The sequence below is a fragment of the Clinocottus analis genome, unplaced genomic scaffold (genome assembly GCF_023055335.1).
Source record: "Clinocottus analis isolate CAN_PGR_092001 unplaced genomic scaffold, fCliAna1.0.p SCAF_26, whole genome shotgun sequence".
Classification (NCBI taxonomy): Eukaryota; Metazoa; Chordata; class Actinopteri; order Perciformes; family Cottidae; genus Clinocottus; species Clinocottus analis.
In genome coordinates, this window is record NW_027175998.1 from 660,251 (window position 1) to 678,770 (window position 18,520).

At 38.8% G+C, this 18,520-nt stretch overlaps 2 protein-coding genes across 2 annotated transcripts; both read right to left on the reverse strand.

Annotated features, from left to right (window-relative positions):
- Positions 1 to 854: 854 nt before the first annotated feature.
- On the reverse strand, positions 855 to 11,434 carry LOC137794931 (adipose secreted signaling protein). The gene is made up of 7 exons (XM_068592086.1): positions 11,381 to 11,434; positions 10,001 to 10,186; positions 7,526 to 7,661; positions 6,439 to 6,575; positions 6,018 to 6,168; positions 4,079 to 4,204; positions 855 to 3,304 (listed from the first exon to the last, which is right to left on the reverse strand). Exons 3-7 carry the CDS (start codon positions 7,542 to 7,544, stop codon positions 3,204 to 3,206), a joined length of 534 nt encoding a protein of 177 aa, XP_068448187.1. The 5' UTR covers positions 7,545 to 7,661; positions 10,001 to 10,186; positions 11,381 to 11,434; the 3' UTR covers positions 855 to 3,203.
- A 3,143-nt stretch (positions 11,435 to 14,577) lies between these two features.
- LOC137794930 (GTPase IMAP family member 9-like) lies at positions 14,578 to 17,353 on the reverse strand. The gene is made up of 2 exons (XM_068592085.1): positions 17,299 to 17,353; positions 14,578 to 16,126 (listed from the first exon to the last, which is right to left on the reverse strand). The coding sequence occupies exons 1-2, from the start codon at positions 17,312 to 17,314 to the stop codon at positions 15,120 to 15,122; spliced, it is 1,023 nt and encodes a 340-aa protein (XP_068448186.1). The 5' UTR covers positions 17,315 to 17,353; the 3' UTR covers positions 14,578 to 15,119.
- Between the last annotated feature and the right edge of the window lie 1,167 nt (positions 17,354 to 18,520).

Genomic DNA, 18,520 nt, shown 5'->3' on the forward strand with positions numbered 1-18,520 from the left:
AATGAGCAGATCGTTTGTTACCTTATTTTCTGATGAGCTTGTTTTACGGCTTAATGATAAAACATATCGATTGAAGTTTGCAGTAGACAATATTTCTGTTTGTTTGGCCCTATTTAGTCCTGAGAAATAAAAAGTATTCAAACTCTCAGTTGAAATCCAGGGCCACAAAATGCCTTTAGAATGAGTGGAAGCGTAAAAATAAAGATTACAACTGTAACCACAACATCAGTGCTGTAAGGTTCCAAGCTGTATTAATGCTTTGAGGAAGGGTGTGACATTTTTGTGTAGCAGAATTCATAAAGTCCAGCCAACTTTAAAAAGCACAGATGTGTAATTGTTAGTTATAGTTTACAGATAAAGAAATGTAAAAAAATCTCTAACGACTACATAAAGGAACCACTAGAAACCAAAAACATTTGATGGAGGTTTAAAGCTTCAACAGTACATGGCCACATGGATGTATTTTGAGAACAGAATACTAAAATCTGAAATATTTTTTCCAACAATACCTTTGTTGGTCAGCAAAATATATACATTATAATACATAAATGAGGCAACAATCAAATCTGTCCAAATACGATTCCCTCATTGTATATGTACAAAAGGATGGTACAGCGTCAGTCAGATTTGCCAAGCTAACATCGAGGCAGTAACATTAGTTATACCACTAATAAATAATGAATTACCTCTACTTTATATGATATATTTGTCCAAGTTGGTATTCGATTAAAAAACATGAAAGGCACATGTGCATATTTTTTTACCAATAAGACGTCGGAAAAATTGTCGATTCTACAAGAAGTATCAGAAGATATGAGGCACCACAGAAAAGGCCATGAGCTTGCACAGTACACATGTAAGAGGATACTTTATTGACATCAAGTAAACAGAAAAACAGTATCATCATTATGGGCACAAGTGCAAAAGGACATATGGTGGCAGAGCACCACATACTGCAGGTCGCACTTCCACAATTCACAATGTCTACACAAACACAACATGTATCCACAATTGTCATATTTGGTGATTAAACTCTGAGTGTTCCTATAAAAATGTGTTTTTAGATCAGAGGCATTAAAGCTCTATTCAAACACCAGTAAACTCATAAGTTCATGTTGAGTAACTGGTGTTACAATGAAGCCTACTAGCCTTTAGGTTGAACAATTCAAGGAAAAATACATTGGGATTTAATTAGTGTCAATAAAAACTTCAACTTCTAGGGCCAAATAAACTTGACGAATGACAAACAAAAACAGTACAATGCAGCTCTGCAACTAGCAGCTCTAATGTTACTGTATGTTTGAGAGAATATGTTATGTTAGCAAGAAGAGATTATTGACTCAGTTCAATAGTGAACAGCTTTTCAGCACATTATATAGTTTGGAGCTTTGACTACAATCAGCCGCTAATGGGCAAGCTGCTAACTGCTCATCTAAAAAAAAGGTGATGCAATCAGCTACATTTTTTGGAGTTGTTACAGCTTGCTAAGACATTTAGTTACATTAAGTAATGTCTTCTAGCCTAAATTTTAGAAAATACACTCATTCCAATGACAATAGAGCAGAAATGAAAATCTAAAACTAGAAAATGCATTTGTGAACCTCGTCCTCCTTTTGCTTAGTGGTGACCTTGGTGAAGTTCCTTCATAGCCTAATTGTAATGAAGTGGAGCTTCGAAGGAGGACCAGGACACGTTGTGTATAAACGGAATCACTTTACTTTCAAGTTCGGTGTTACAAACTGTTCAAGTGATTTAGAACTTGCTCTTGCATCCGACATGTATTTACTTTTCCTATGTAACATCAACATTGTTAGCGTCAACAAGCACACATCGGTCTACTTCCTGTTTTCAAAGTAAAAGCATTACTTGTTTACAGCTCTTCACAATAAAAGTCAGTCATGTAATGAAACAAGTTACAACACTAATGTTAGCTTTTTACTACTGTTGATTGTGTTAATGCTTCAATGATCATAGAAATTGTGTTTATTTGTGAAGACTGCTAAGCGAAACCTGTAAGAATCATAAATGTTGGTTTTCGAGACCAAGATTTTCTGCAATAATTCAACATCCATTTCAAGGGAAATGGTGTCGGTTTTCGCTAATAGTAAAAAGTTAGCATGGAGCTTATTTACCAGGAATACACACATTATTTTAGTGTAATCACACAGCACACCAATAACTGGGTCTCCTCCTGTAATAAATAACTTAAACACGTTTGGCTACAGCTCCCTTCATCAGAAGTTAAAATGTCTTTGTTTTTTGTCGGGCCAGTTCAATTGGTTACTCTTTGTGACAAACACTGCGAAAACTGCGATCTTTTTTGCTATTACAACATTCACAGTATATTTAAAACAACTCAAACATGACATTTTATTGTAATATTTGATGTCAGCTGTCATAATACACAGACGCTTAAAGCAAATACATGTTTTTGACCCGACAAAAAATGTAAAGTTATTTTAAGGTATAAAAGATAATATAATTTCCTGCCCAGAGATAAACATAACTTAGTCAAGTCTTTGGATAATACTTTCTGCTTATTAAGCTGTCAAAACAACAATGTAATAGTAATGTGCTGTTTAACATTGTAATGCAATGTCATATATTACACAAATTAAATATTAAGCCAAGGTTTAAATACATACAATTTCTATGGAAATCATTTCATTTATGGCTACTTAGAAGTACGGGAACAACATACCATCTGTCTGACTCCAAATCTCAGCAACACTCATGAAACCACCATTGGCATTTTTTGCAAAGATCGAACAATATTGATTATTGCACCATTCTCATTGTGCAAGTCTGTTGTTCTGATGTACAGAAATGTCCTGTGTTTTGATGAGTGTTGTTGCACATAGTTAAGGAACAGGAACATTATGAGAACATTAGATTTTCCCTTGGTAGGGTAAAATTATCATGTTTATTATGATGTCTATTACTGTATGTGTGGTGTTGATCGTGACTTTTCCATGTTATGTCTTGAATGCATATATGTGTGAGTGCCTGCTCCTGTTGAGTGTTTGTGACTGTACCTCCACCAACAGGCACATCAGAGCTGCAGACTGGTATTTCACCTTTTTTTATTGAAGAGATGTTGTCATTTTCTGACAAATATTTTGCAATGCCACAATAGGAAAAGATCGCATCACAGACCCATTATTTCCCAGTCAAATAAAGTTGTTTCTTTCTTTTTTTTTTTATCATATCCTCTCACGGTCGCTGTTGTGCTTTCTGTGGGTGTGTTTCTGAGCATCCAGACATGTCACCCCCTCCAGCAGCATGGGAGTCCCGTGATGTGGGTCTGTACATAGAGAGAAAAAAGGATGAGGGCAAGGGGAGAGTTTGTGTTCACTCCTGGGATTACAGCTGAGTTAATACCGTTGTTGTCCATTACTTTCTGTAACAGAACACTGCTCGGTGCATTATGGATCTTAGATTTAAATCTTTTTTTTTTTGGATGTGAAGTTTCACTTAACTTTCACTTTCACTTAACATATCTCTGTTCCATTCACATGCCCCTTCAAACCATGACAGTGTGACAGTGAGCCAGCATGCACAGCACCAGGGCCCTAAAACTGAAGCAGCTAAAATTAATTCAGTCACCATTCATTATATTTTTGACACCAGTTCTTTTACTACTGTAACACAATGACAAAATGTCCTTTGTGTAATGGACCCATCACTTTGCTCCCTCCAACACCCCAGTCTCCTCCTAATCTGTTGGACTCGTACATGCATTCATACATGTGTGTATTATTTCCTAAATCCTCGCAGCTACTTTGAGTCTTGATTTATTTATTTTTGCCAGACCTAACAGCATAACCGTCAACAATGAACGGGCAACACTACAAAGCGTAGTGAAATAAAAATCAGGAAGATATTTTGTAAAAACATTTTGCTGTCTACTTGCGAAGTCAATATGGGAGTAGCAAATAACACGTGATAGATGTGTGTCAGTGCAAATGTGTAGAGAACACACTGTATACTCGTGTGTGTGTGTGTGTGTGCGTGTGTGTGTGTGTGTGTGTGCGTCTGCGCGTGTGTGTGTGTGCCAAATCTACCTAAAGTCACATACCTATGACTTTGGCCTGGAATCTGACCTTCAGACTACTGCCTTTTCTCCCTCTGGTTACCAGAGTAATCTCCTCCTGCAGCATACCCTCCTGGTGAGTCCTGTACTCGCATGTTACCTTTACTCCTCCTTGAAGAGAGGGAGAGGTGTCATCAACATACATACGTTTACACTATTCAGTTGCGTCTCATCAAGGAAAGGAGCGATGCAGGATGAGAGAGGCACCGTAGTATTTACTTGTAGTGCTTCACTCTTGGAAACCTTTGTCTGGGCAGGATATTGCTCCCTTATTGCTGCATCAAAACAGTGTCTCCTGAGCGGCATGCTACATATTTCATGCACAGACTTTATAAATTATCTTAGGAATGCATCCATATAGAATAAAATAAATATATTTTACATTCAACAACTACAGTCGCTTGATGTGTTGTGCCAGTGAGTTAGACTCATTGGATATGTTTTTGCCGATGAAACAGTGATGAAAGACGTACTCCATGAAGAAAGCCAAGTTAAGACCAATAAACAACACAAATAAAGCAAAATACTCAGCTGCAAATATGTCTCCTCTTATCAAGATTGATAGGAAGACACAAGTTTACCGTCTTTGTTCAGACTACAGAGTCTCTCTGCTGTATTGTCTTTTGAATATATCCATTTAACAAAACGTGGTTGCTCAGAAAACTTCAACGTTGTTTAAAAAAAAAATCAAAACTGTTTTCACTGCCGAAAGAGTTGAAGTATTATGATAACAACAGGTTGAACAATTATGTAATGGTTTGATTTTGTATGATAGGAATCATTCACACAGTGATGAGAGGGACCTACCATGCAAGGTGCCACATCATGACTATCTAACTTTCATACACCATAGTCGCAGCTACGGGAGCAAATTATCCTGAGATCGCCAAAAAAGCTCTGAAAACCTGCCTCCATTTCAACAACTCAGGGCTCCTACTAATTTGGTGTAATGGTGAGTTGTATATTTATGCACTTTAGATTGCTTTATGTCGGTCGTATCACCTTATTACGTCATATTTATTACGTCATATTTATTACGTCATATTTGTTGCCCACACCATGAAAGCCGGTCCGTGAAAATATTGTCTGACACAAAACCGGTCCGTGGCGCAAAAAAGGTTGGGGACCGTTGCTCTATAGCACCTCTTATGGATGCTTGCTAGAGCAGTGGTTCTCAACTAGTCCGGCTCCGGGACCCACCATGACAAGCTACGATGGCCCAAGTGCATAATAGTCACATGGGAATATAAAACAATATCAGTATACTCCTTTAAAGGATTTAGATTTTGGTGCCATGCTGTTGAATCACTCTTAAAAATGTCTTTGTCTGTGAGCGAGTGACTCAGGAGCACTTCTGCGTTCCTCCTCAGCATCATCCAGGCTCCATCTTGTTCATTAGTTCAGCATAACTGACAAGCTGGTGGTGAACCATCCAAAAGCTTTGGCCCAATTAGAATACTGGCCACCATTGATCAAGTCAGTAATCTATCAGTAAACGTGCATGTGTTTCTAAAAAAAAGGCTCGTCTGGAACCCTGTGGGTCAGCTCATATTTCCCTTTGTGTTTTCGGATCTGAGTGTGTTGTAACTAGAACTGCTACTAATGCACAATGTTTATTGTCTGCCTGATGACCACAGATTTTTAACCTTGTGTCCTCCAAAAGCACGATTAAGAAAATACTCAAGCAGCCAGAGCACATAGCCATTCTGGCAAGTCATCATGGTAGACCAAAGGCATTAAACCAAACAGTGAGGATGCCTCTGATGTAGACCTACATACCACTAGCAACCAGCCACTCATCTATTTATGCACAATCTTTTATGAATTAAGATCACAACCGTCACCCCTTCAGACTCTCTGACTTTGTGCCTACACAGATCCTGTCCCATTAAAACAGTAAACTGCTCTGAATGCTTGGACATACCCTCAAGTGTGTTGATACGTTGAACCCGGAGGTTGGGGAACCTCCGGGTTGGAGAGGAGGAAGGAAGACAAGAAAGCTCTTTGCCCTGAGTTGGGACATCTGGAACGGTGAAGACAATCTCATAGCAGTGGTAGCTCTTCAGGAAACCCGCCTAGAGAGGGAAACAATGGAGTTAAGGCAGTGAAGGAGAATGGGCAGTGGCTAACATACTGAAAACGGCTGAAACAACAGCCTGAGAGACAGTGTCCCACAACAGTGAAGTTGCAGCCAGAAAGTTACACAATTAACTGAAGCTAAAACAAACTGTGTAAAACTGAGGGGAGCAACACATTCAGCTGATATTTCTCAGTATGTTCTTCACTTCATAGTGAAGAAACAGCCCTCTGGTTCCATGGACACACACCCTCACACATGGACACACCTTGACTAAATAGCTGCCATCCTTCTCCTGGATAGCAACGAGAGTGCAGAGATTTGAATCGTCATCTCTCCGCGTCGGAGAGCCGGGGGGCTCATCGTCGTCAGGGAAACGCACCCCACCGGCCCTAGAGGTGGAGCCTGGGGATGTAATAAAAATACAGGTGTTAAATCTTGTAACCAAGGCAGGCACAATCATGACGATGTGATGAATAATAACGCTAAATACAAGGACGCGTCTTGACATTGCAATGAAGTGAAAACCGTAACACATATTTTATAGAATGTTTTTTTAAATAGATAGATATGTACGTTGTACATATCTATTTATTTTTTTTAAAAATTCAAGGAAAAATTTGTTAAAAATGTCCCGGTTTTCTGTGTTGTATGAGAAGGTGAGCTTTACCCAGTTCATTTTAATTTGTTAAAAATCATGTAACGCAAAGTCAAACAGAGAGCATTTAACAGAAACATCTAAATAAATTAATAGAATGCCACTACCTCCAGCTGGAAAGCACTATTGTGACTATTCTACAACAGCTACTAAAAGCTAACTAAGAAAAGCACATGCCTCTGAACTGAAGAGGGAGATTCTTGCTACAGATATGAAAGTGTTACAAGACAGCAGAACAGTCAGTCGTTAAAAACACATTCCTTGGTTTTGTTATTGAACAAAATGATATGCCCAAATCTCTATTTTGTTGCATTTCAAAAAGTGATCTGAGAAAATGTTAGTATGTAGTAGGCTACTGGAAGGCATAGTAAGCAGTTGCCCTATAAAGGCACGCTGTGTTATATCATCAAACACACCAACGGCTCTGAGGACAAAGTACTCAACTTTGTGACTTCAGACTCTTTTGTGGTGGCGCTGTCTGGTCTTACTTTGAAAAACAATCTATTCAATGTCTGAAATTACTTCAGACTTTGTGTCTGAACCATTACGGTTAATTGAAACAAAAATGAAGGAAGGGAGCCATCAAATGCAGATAATGTTAAGAAATATTAAAACATCCTTTTTCTACTATTTCCTGTGGATCCCTTCATACGATGTCCACATGCATGAACGCACGCACACACACACACACACTTACCTTTTCTTCCGGTTGCCATGGTAATGCGGTTAGGAATTGGGAAGTGTCAGACAATGCCCCAGTGATGTCATCACTGGCCTTCAGAGTATGAGGTCAGACAATGACAGAGATGACAACAATCGAGACAGCGCCATGCCTGTGAGGTCAGACAGTTAGTACACGTTTATTGTACGAAAGTAAACACAGTCTTAAAGCTTGAGCTCGTTTTGCTTTGGTGCAGTGTATCAATCAATATCAGAGGTCGATTGATCTAACACGTAACTCCTTACTTATCTTTCTCTGTCCAAGACTTTGCTATACAATTAAGTTGTTTTTACTTTGTTACAGAAGCAGGATTGTGACGGAAATGTCATCGGTTTAATCCCCGGGCTGGTAGAATAACTGGTCGAATTTACCATGACGTTTTGTGGACTGATGTTTTGATTTTTAGCTGTCACCATTTAATTGACCTTTATTTAACCAGATAAAATCAGTTGAGAACCCATTCTCATTTACAATGATGATCTGGAGGCAATGTTGGCTTTTTGAACAGAAGTGAGAAGAGAGGGTGGAGCTTCGTACAACCAAACGCTAAACAGGACATGTTTTGGCGTCCAAAATGTTACAATTTAACTTTCATGAAGTGAAAACACACTGTAAAAGGGTAAAAGTTGTAAGATGAAAACACAGACAACTCTCAGACAATGCAGCAGTAGCTACCTGTAGCCTCAGTAGCTACCTGAGGCTACAAGGCTACACCTTGTAGCCTCGCCCTGAAACTTGCTTTATGATCTATCTGACTCTAAAACTGGACCATCATTTACTAAATGAACATCATGCAGTATTGAAGAAGACTTGAAACTAGAGATTGAGACCATAAACCTATGTTTACAATATTTACTGAGGTAATAAATAAAAAGAGAAGTAGCGTCATTTTCTCATAGTTGCAACTTTTCACAATTAGAAAGTGAAAGAGCATAACTTGCTTATTACCCTATTTACAGTTTTTCTTAATTGCTAAAACACTAAAACCCATTAGCTGAACAAAGTTCTCAGTTGCCTGAACTAATTTAGCTAATTGTGCAGTCTGTTGTCAATACCTTAAACTATTTCACATGGTAAAACACAATTTGCAGATCTCACTTAGACTTTTCATCAAAACTCTAAACACATTCTCAGTGTCAAAACACATTCTGCACTCTAATGCACTTGTCATCCATACTGGTGAACACAAGTGGCAACAATCAAATACAAATAGAGAACACATGTCATTGATTAAACAAAATCACTCAAAATTGACTTCACTTGTATCAAATGATGTGACACAACCAATATAAGCCAGTTTAGATGACATGTTCACTTCTTTGATGTTTGTCTCTTTTACTGTACGAGTACTGTATACTGAAGTAGGCCTACAGTGCATTGCAGGCTATATATAATGCACAATAAACAAATCGTATGGCCTTGAACATCGTGCTTTCTATTTGTTACAGTACTGACTGCTCAATAGATTTTGACAGGTTGCAGGTTCATATCAACAAAAAACAAGAATTACAGTATCAAAGAAACAAAGACACTTTTTTGAGATGCAGAGTACAGTACTGTAAAAATAGGGGTACAAGGAAGAGGAAGAACAAAATAAATTGCAAAGGGCAAAGCACAGTAGTAATTTCTGATCAATTTTGAGCTACTGTAATAGAACATGTTTTCGTTCATATGAAATTAGTTTTGAGATTAAAAATCTACTTCTCCCCGAGAACTGTTTTGAACAATGTGATTTCTATTTATTGGTTTATTGTTTACTGACTGCTTGATAGTCTTAGCAATTCAGAAAAACTAAGGTGAAGCAAGTCCTGAATTGCTCATTGGTTAACAGATTGTTCAAATACCCAAAAAAGAAAAAGAAAAAATGAAGCCTTAATGAAGTTGTAGCTTTAAGCTTCTAGAAAAAGAAAAGAAACACTTTTATTAATCTGCATTTGACCCATCCTTTATGAAGAAGCAGTGGGCTGCCCTGTGAGGCACCTGGGGAACAACGAGGGGTTAAGTGTCGTGCAGAGACACTTTGACGTTTGAGCTGTGGGATCGAACCGGCTACCTTGCGGTAAGCCGAGACCTCTCATCCCCCTGAGCTACAGCCGCCCCTAAGGGATGCCTAAGATGGCAGGAAACTGTAATAAGAAAGACCACCCGTCTCCCAATTTGTAACGAGGCAATAATGAAGATTTGAGGATGTATCCTTCAGAGAGAGAGAGAGACAGAGAGAGAGAGAGCGAGAGCACCCCTGCTGACGACGAACGAGCATCCCTCCTTCTACACGACCTCTATCACACAGGCCGTTGACACATCGCGTTTAAGGCGTGGTAGCATGATGTTAAAATTAGCCAACCAACGCACTGACAAAAATATCTAAAGTGTCTTGAGCGGCCTTAAACACAGACAATACCTCAAAGGTATACCTACAGTGAATGAAGCCAATCTATGGCGAATACGTACCGCTTAGATGGAACTGCAGAACGTTTGAAGCGCCTTTCTACATGAGTGCATTCATATTTGATACAGTGGTGACATGCCGACTGTCCCTTCAGAGCAGAAACGTCGACATCTGTCCCGGTGAAGCGCTGCTCCCGGTGAAGGGCTGCTCCCGGTGAAGTGCTGCAGATGGGAGGTTACTGCGTTGAACTGACAGAGAGAAAGGCTCAGACGTGGTCCAGTAAGGAGGACACAAAATGACTTAAGTATAAATAAATAAATGCATGAATAAATACAGGAATAAATAAATACTAAAATAAATGTATAAATAAATACAGGAATACATAAATGATTACGGTGATAAGAAAAATACAGAGAATCACAAGCAATTTATTTTCACTATGAATAATACATACATACATATTGTTTCGTCCATAGACATATTCAAACTCCTGATTATATGTAATCTACACACACATATACACATTTATAATACGGGTAGATCAAATCAAGCATTCTGATTGGTTGAAAGTGAGTCACGGGGAGGGGAGGGGGGTAGTTTATTCAGACAATAAAGTACTGTACAGCCTGTTTACATTAACCAGCGTTTCATATCAGTGGGCACTCAAAATAACAGGTAGATTTAAATTGCGCGACCGTTAGTTGTCATTTCAAGCTTGACATTTACCAAACGTGTAGCGGGGGTTAATCTAGCGCCTATACTTTTATAATAATAAAATAACTCGCTGCTCCGTCAAGTAAGACAAGACGGCAGCCACTTTATTCTTGTCTCCCATTTCACTCGAACAAATCCTCCTCTCTTTCCGTTTCCCCTTCACAATAAAAGCCCTAGCTGTTTACGTACACACTATAATAGCTTACACATGTTTCGTGTAAACTTTGATATTTTGGGGGGGAATGACTTTTGGTGAGAATGTCAGCAGCGAATAATGTGTTTGTGGTCCCTGTTCCTGCTGTACAGTCACACGTTGATACGGCGTACGATCAGGAGAGCAGACTAGTTAACGCTCTGAGAGACTAGTTAACGCTCTGAGAGCAGACTAATTAGCGGGGAGCGAGTGGGTACACACGTTTTCTTTGTGGTAGGTGGATCTGTATTGAGCTCTGTTGTGCTAGCTAAATAACTGTATATTTGTTCATATAATTTACTATGTGTGGCTGTGTTTAAAGATGATCTTGGTTTCTTTTGTTAGTACCAGAGCTATGACCACGAGGTGGGCTATGAGAAGCTAATGTGTTTTTGTTGTTTTGCTAGGTATGTTAAGTTGAAATGTCTGTGTGCTCTGCCCAGTCTGCCACAAGTTTTCTCTGTGTACCAGAGCTATGACCATGAGGTGGGCTATGAGAAGCTGATGTGTTTTTGTTGTTTTGCCAGGCCCTTACCATCTTGTCATCTCCAAGTCACGAATCCACTGGGGAATAACGGCTGGTGAAGCCAATACAACTCCAAGTCTGCTTTACTTTACTAAAAAAATTACACAATGTAAAAGATAGAGTACACAACTGCTACACATACAGTACATATATCCTCATAAGTATTCAAAGTGTAAAGGACCAGAAGTAAATATGGTGCCTCTTGCATCGCTCCTTTTCTTGATGAGACGCAACTGTATAGTGTAAGTAAATGTATATATGTTAATGAAACCTCTTCCTTTCTTCAAGGAGTAAAGGTAACGTGCGAGTACAGGACTCACCAGGAGGGGGTGGTGCAGGAGGAGATAACTCTGGTAACCAGAGGGAGAAAAGGCAGTAGTCTGATTGGTGTATGTGCTGGCACACACACCAATCACACAAATCATGCTTTAGACAGAGGTTCGGACCGCCCCTGCTCATTTGCATATAACTGCAGAATATAATAAATTAAGAAATACGTGTGGACACATATATACAGAAATAGATGAAGAAATACAGAAATGCACACAGTCACAGGCGCACAGACAACTGAGCACACACACAGACACGGGCATGAAAAGTGGACAGAGAGTAAGAGACAGTGACGAAAAATATGTTTCTTGCTTTTCACAATGGAATTTGCTGCTTTAAGCCATCACTATTTTAATCTATCAGCTATCACTTTTAAAGCCTGATAGTTCATGTACGTGCGGATCAAAACAAACATCAATAGGCTGCGGCCTGGAATTCAGTGGCGGCTAGTGGATTTTTTTTGGGTAGGGCCAGCCAATCAATTTTAGCAAACATCCCCATATGATTCGATGCAAAAAGAGGTATCACACATTACTTTGCAGTTACATATTTAACATTTATTCCAACACTTAATACAATTATATATATATATATATATATATATATATATATATATATATATATATATATTAATATATTTTTTTCTGCTTCAAAATTATTATTATTATTATTTTTTTCTTTCTGCGCGGCCCAATACCAACCGGCCTGGGTTGGGGACCGCTGCTCTTGTGAGAAGAAAACCACTGGGGTATATAAAAAAAAAGATTGTTATATTTTAATAATTATGCAATTATGTAAGCCAGGCCCGGGGTGGGTAATCGGGAGAATCGGGAGAGTTCCCGGTGGGCCGCTTCACTTCTGGGCCGGTCAAGAATTTTATTTGTCACGTTAGTTGATCTTCTCTTAAAGTAGGCTACACATGTTCCGCATATGTTCACCGCTCCCAAATAGAGTTGGTTCGGTCCATTATGGAACCAACCCGAATGAATGATAAAACAAACGAACAAAACGTACACGGACCTTTTCCGTATTTCCGTATTTTCGAATGAATGAAAAAACAAACGAACAAAACGTACACGGACCTTTCCGTATTTCCGTATTCTTGAATGAACGGAAAAACAAACGAACAAAACGTACACGGACCGGCCAACGTACACGGACCCTGGGCCGGCCCGACCGCAAGGATACGAGTCAGGGAGGATGGACGGAGGAAGAGGGCAGGAGGGCCTGAAAAAGCCAGGTTAAGAAAAAATAGCATTCCCAATCAAAATATTACATTTAAGTACTTGTATCTTGTACCCAGCAGTGAGCTGCTGGCTTCACACTTTACAAAGTACACACAGATAAAACTAAGTAATTAATAAATACATAGAGAAATGCTTGTACTTTCGGGTAAATGGTTACGGTACGCCAGTAACAGGTTAGTCTGCGCATGCGCGACTCGCCGATTTTTGGCGGTTTGCCAAAAGCCAATCTCCGTGAAGTCTCCAAGTGTCTTTTCTGCTGTTACGTCTCTCAAAACTGAAAAAAAAAACCTAATCTCAACATAGAGTGAACTGAGAGCGGCTGTATCAAGTCTACAACTTTTTAAAAAGATGTGTAGAGGAAAGCAGCTCACTGCAGTCACCAATACTGATACAACCTGATGCTCACATATCTGCACTGTTCTCTTCTGTTTTGTTTTGCAATTTGCTTTTAGTTTTCCAAAATGAGCTATTTATTAGTAACTACATATTATTTATGTCTCATGTCTGTTAATTGTGTATGGATGTGCACTGCCTAGGAAGTAGTGATTACAATTGATTTATTTCTGCTTTTGTTAATTTGATCAACCTATCCTTGTGGAATATTTTTTGTTAACTTTTCAGATTAAATTTATTATTATTGTTGGATTTAACCTTTACATTATTTGTTGGACCCTGGTATTAACAAAAAAAAAACTACAGGATAGTAAGAGCTGAACTGTTGCTTTATTTAACCAATTTCCACTAATATGGAAAAAGTAGGCCGGTCTTGAGCTTGGAATTCCCGGGCTGAAAACTGATGTAAGCTCAACATGACTCATGCCAATTATAACGTTTCACTATTTAACTAATTTAGTACCCCTAACAACGGCGGCTTTCACTGAAAGTACCACCGTTGTAACCATAGAGACCATATGAACGTTCTAACCACGTTTCGAGGTCCTGCGACTGGGTGAATGATTTCACGTAGTGTTAAAGTGCTTTGAGTGGTCGGAAGACCACTGAAAGCGTTGTACAAGTCCATTTTCCCACTGTCTTTCTTTGTGTTTGTGGGGACAGGAAAGTGGCCTTAAGTTTAGGTGGGCCAGCAAGTGGCTGAACTCTCAGAAACTATACTGATAACACTGCTCAAAACACCACTGAAAAGCCAGTCAAGAAAATATGAGTGCCTCTTTGTCCCCTGCTCGCTGCGGCGTCTGCTCTGCTTTCTTTCACCCCTCCGCCACAGACAAGCTAAGTGCCGTTTTTATTTTACCCTACTTTGACCTTTTTTTTGACCATGACAAACAACCTATGTAACTGATCGTCTCCTTCAGCTGGTGTCATTTAAGCCGCTTTCAGATAAGTATGAGGGCCAATGAACTCGTTCAGAGAGATCAACAAATCTCTAAAACACCTGGACATGGATACATCCCATAACATGGACACTCAATGGTTTATGAAAACAAAACAATGTAAAACAAGACAAAGTAAATAATTTCTGTAATCTCAAAAGCTTTGCTCAGTTTCATTTTTTAATTGTTTAGAAGAGAAAATTCAAATACGTTTCTTTACTTTTTAGGTTTTACACAGTTGTAAGCCTTTAAAACATCTAATAATGACTAATACTTGCCAGATTTTGATTGTTACATTTCTCCTGAAAAAGGAGCAAAATAATTTTGCGAAAAAGACATTTCTTGACATAGTTATATTTTTACATTTTTATATAAATAATACAAAAAGTACCAGGCGGTCTGTCATCATTACAGTACTAAAAGGTTTAACTACTAATTCACCAGTTTTTACTAGAGAATATAATGGATTAAACTCCTCAGCTTCCTCTCTAACCTCTGTTTCATACTTTGACTGCACCTGTTATTTTCTTTCTCTCAGTTCTCTTTGATGCTGTTCCTTCATTGTGATTATCATGTTTGCCATCTCATTGTCTTTCTCCTCTTCCTCTCTTTCTCACTGCTTCTCTCTTCCTTCTCCCTTTTTATTTCCTCCCTTCTCTATTTCCCCTCCCTCTCTTTATCAGCCTGGAGAAAACGGCAGTAGTAATCTTAAATTCAACATATTTTGGACTTTAAATTGATCATTGCGGGATGTAATAAATTATGTAATGATTAACAAAAATGACATGATTCAGTACTTCACTGCAGCACACAAATACAAAGACTAACAGGAAAACCACATTAGAGAATTGTACAACCTTCATCCCTCTCAGCACGCACCACTGTTAGCTGTCTGAACTTTTCGCTTTCCTCTTCCACTTCTCTCTCACGCTGTTCCTGGAGACATTTCCTCACATGTTCTATGTGCCTTCTTCTCTCCTTTTCTTCTCCCTCCCTCTCTGCTTCTCTTTCCTCCCTCTGCTTCCTTCTCTCCCACTCCCTCCACTCCCTCTCCCTCTTCATTTCCTCCTCTCTCTCCTTCATCTCTCTCTCTCTCTCAGCCTGGAGTCGTTTATTCATTTTGTCAATCTCTTTTTCATATTTTTCTTGTAGTTTCCTCTCCAGTTTCTCTTTCTCTTTGCGTATTTGCTCTTCTTTCTCTTTCAGGATGCGTTGTTTCTCCTCTTCGATAGCCCTCTCTGCCTCTTGGAACATCTCAGTAGTGTAGTGGCGTCCTCCGTTCCTCTGGACTACATTTCTGATCTTATGGAGCAGCTCAGTGACCTGAGAGCGATCCTTCAGCTTATTGTTGAAGACATGGTATTGGCCATTACATCTATCCACAAGTTCCTCCAGGTCTGGGCAACCCTCCAGGAAGTCCTCAATAGTGTCTTCAAGAAGGTCACCATGAGTAAAGAGGACCATGCTATATCTGTCTGCAGCCTGGCCAAAGATTTCTTGAATTTTCTGCACTGTCTGTTTTTCCTCTTCAGTATATCTGCCCAGCCTGATGACCACCAGGAACACATGGGGTCCAGGAGCAACGTAAGAGATGCACTGGGTCATATCTTGGGTTGTTTTATCCATGCCAAACCTGGTGTCAAACAGGCCCGGAGTGTCGATAACAGCAACCTTTTGCCCGTTGACTTTAGCTTTGCCCTTGGAACAGTCTACAGTCATAGACTTTCCACTGAACTTTGATTCAAAGCACTGTCGCCCTAGAATGGTGTTTCCACTGGCACTCTTCCCAATCCCAGTCTTCCCCAACATCACTATCCTCATTTCTTCGTCATTGTTTAAGCTGCTTCCTGTGTAGAAAAATGAGTGACACTGAATTAGAATCTACATCAGGTTGAACACACATTGTTCTCAGAGCAACTTTTACTGATATAAAAGAAAATAAACATCTATTCTGCTGCTTTGACAGAGCCAAAATGTTCAATTTGTTGAGGTTCCAATTTACAACATTTCTTGCAAACTTTCATTTGAGACAAATAAATGTGCTCATTAGGCTTTCTGTCTGTGATCCAATGTGGCTTCCAAAGTTCCATAAAATGTTCACTTACAGAAAAAGGCAGCAGGGCTTTTAAACTACTCCCTCTGTCAGCTGAATGTGGAACTGCAAGTTGGAAACCTGTCCATCTATCGACACTGACACATTTCTTTAAAGGTGTAGTGGCCGATCTACGTGTCTGCCACTCTGCTGGGTACGGTTAAGATCCTGTTTCTCACACACCGCTTCAGTAAAAGAGACCAGCCGTTTGTATATCTTTGGGGTTATTTCCCGTTTAATAATAAACTAATGCCAGTTACATGTTGTTATTTTGTCTTCCTGATCTATTTACAAAGCACTTTAGTTTAGCGATAAAAAACGTCTGATCTCCCCGTCACCCATGCATCATCAATCCCTCTTGCTCGTACCGGTGCCGAGTATTTAAACTACCACAATAAAATATACACCCGTGACTAATGCCCCATACAAAAGGGCCTAAGATTTTAACAATGAACATTTTTCTTGATAAAATATTTTTTTAAACAATAAAAGTTTACATCAGTCACATCACTTAATACATCAAAGACAAGGTTCAACTGAACCTCCCTCCAAAAGACTATTATCCCTCCCTCCCAAATAACAGTACAATGACAAAAAAAAAAACAAATTAACGTCAGACTCACATTCTTAAGAAGAAAAAGTACTTTCATCTGACTAACTATCATTTCTTTTACATTTTTCTAGTGATCCACAAATCAGGATTTTAAGGGAAAAGAAGTATTCCAGAATGTGTAATCAGGCTACAGTCTTGCTACTAAAGTCAGAAAAAAACTGTATAAATTAGCAGTTCTACCCAGTAAGTCTAATAATGTATTTGTTTATTGGAGGTACATAGCAACATCTCATGCAAGTAGATTGGGCAGTGAGTACTGCTATATCACTATACAATCGCTGTACTTCAAAACAAGGTTGCAGGTTCTGACTTACCTACATTTCTGGCCATGTTTGGGTTAAAGAGTGGTGAAGATACTGCAGCTGAAGTTCAGACTGTTCAGAGTGTGTCTCCTGCAGCTCTGATAGAACCCTATATGTACTAAACCACGCCCACAAATGGAAAGTGAAACTAAAGCTTTTTATAGAGGTTCAGGTTGTGGAATTAGTTTTCAACTGTATAAGTACAAGTGAGAATACATACCAAGTACAATATGGTCTAATCATTTTGGATGACTATACGTACGTAGTCTAACAAAGAAAGCAAGCAACATTAGATATTCAAGATGAATTCATCAAGAGATATTAATATAGCTTAAACATATCACACAAGCTTTGTCACATGACACATTCAGTTATTAATAAAGCTTTAGTGTAATATACATTTTTAAGAGTACTTTCAAATGTTTGGACCTAAAGCCCTTTCAAAAACACATACATGACCTCAAATTGAAAATACTGATCAAAAAGACAATCATTTAACTTTGCATACAGTCCTGATAATGACTCATATATCTCAAATAAATATGAAACTTGTGTGGAGAAAGGTTGTTGACCACATGCTGGCTTATTTGTCACAACGTTTCCTAAAACTTAATTTTGCTTTGTAAGTTCTCACTGTTCATTGACTTGTATGTTCTGTTTGAATCTGCCTTTAAAAAAAAAGCTTATTCAGTATCACAGTTTGTGTCCTGATTATCTGACCTGTGTATCCGTCCCTGCTGTATTGTACAGAAAGTCCCTGTGTTACATGGCACATAAACGCTCCTCTCCCCTTCCCTCCCCTATTTACAAGAAATGGCAGCACTTCTCTGAGCATCACACAGCTCCCCCTCCCCTTCAGTAAACACAGGAAAAGGTAGCAGTTCTACTTCTGTTAGCTGCGCCTAACAAAAATGTAAATTGAGCTGCACGGGTAAATGTGTTCAGGAGTACAAAAATGTTCTTGACTTTTTTAGGGTAGAGCTGTTATGCCGTTTGATTAACCACATTTTAATATATTAATTAAAGATAATTACAAGTGTCATGAATATTGGTCTAGAATAAGATTATTGGTATATTTTAATGTCAGTCACAAATCAATTATCATTTAGAGTAATTTGCCAAAGCCCCAACTATTTAGTAGTGACACTGTATTGTATGTTATGATTCTTTAAATTTAAGTGTTAATATGTTGTACATTTGGGATATTAAGAGGGACCAAAGGGGGTAACAACTC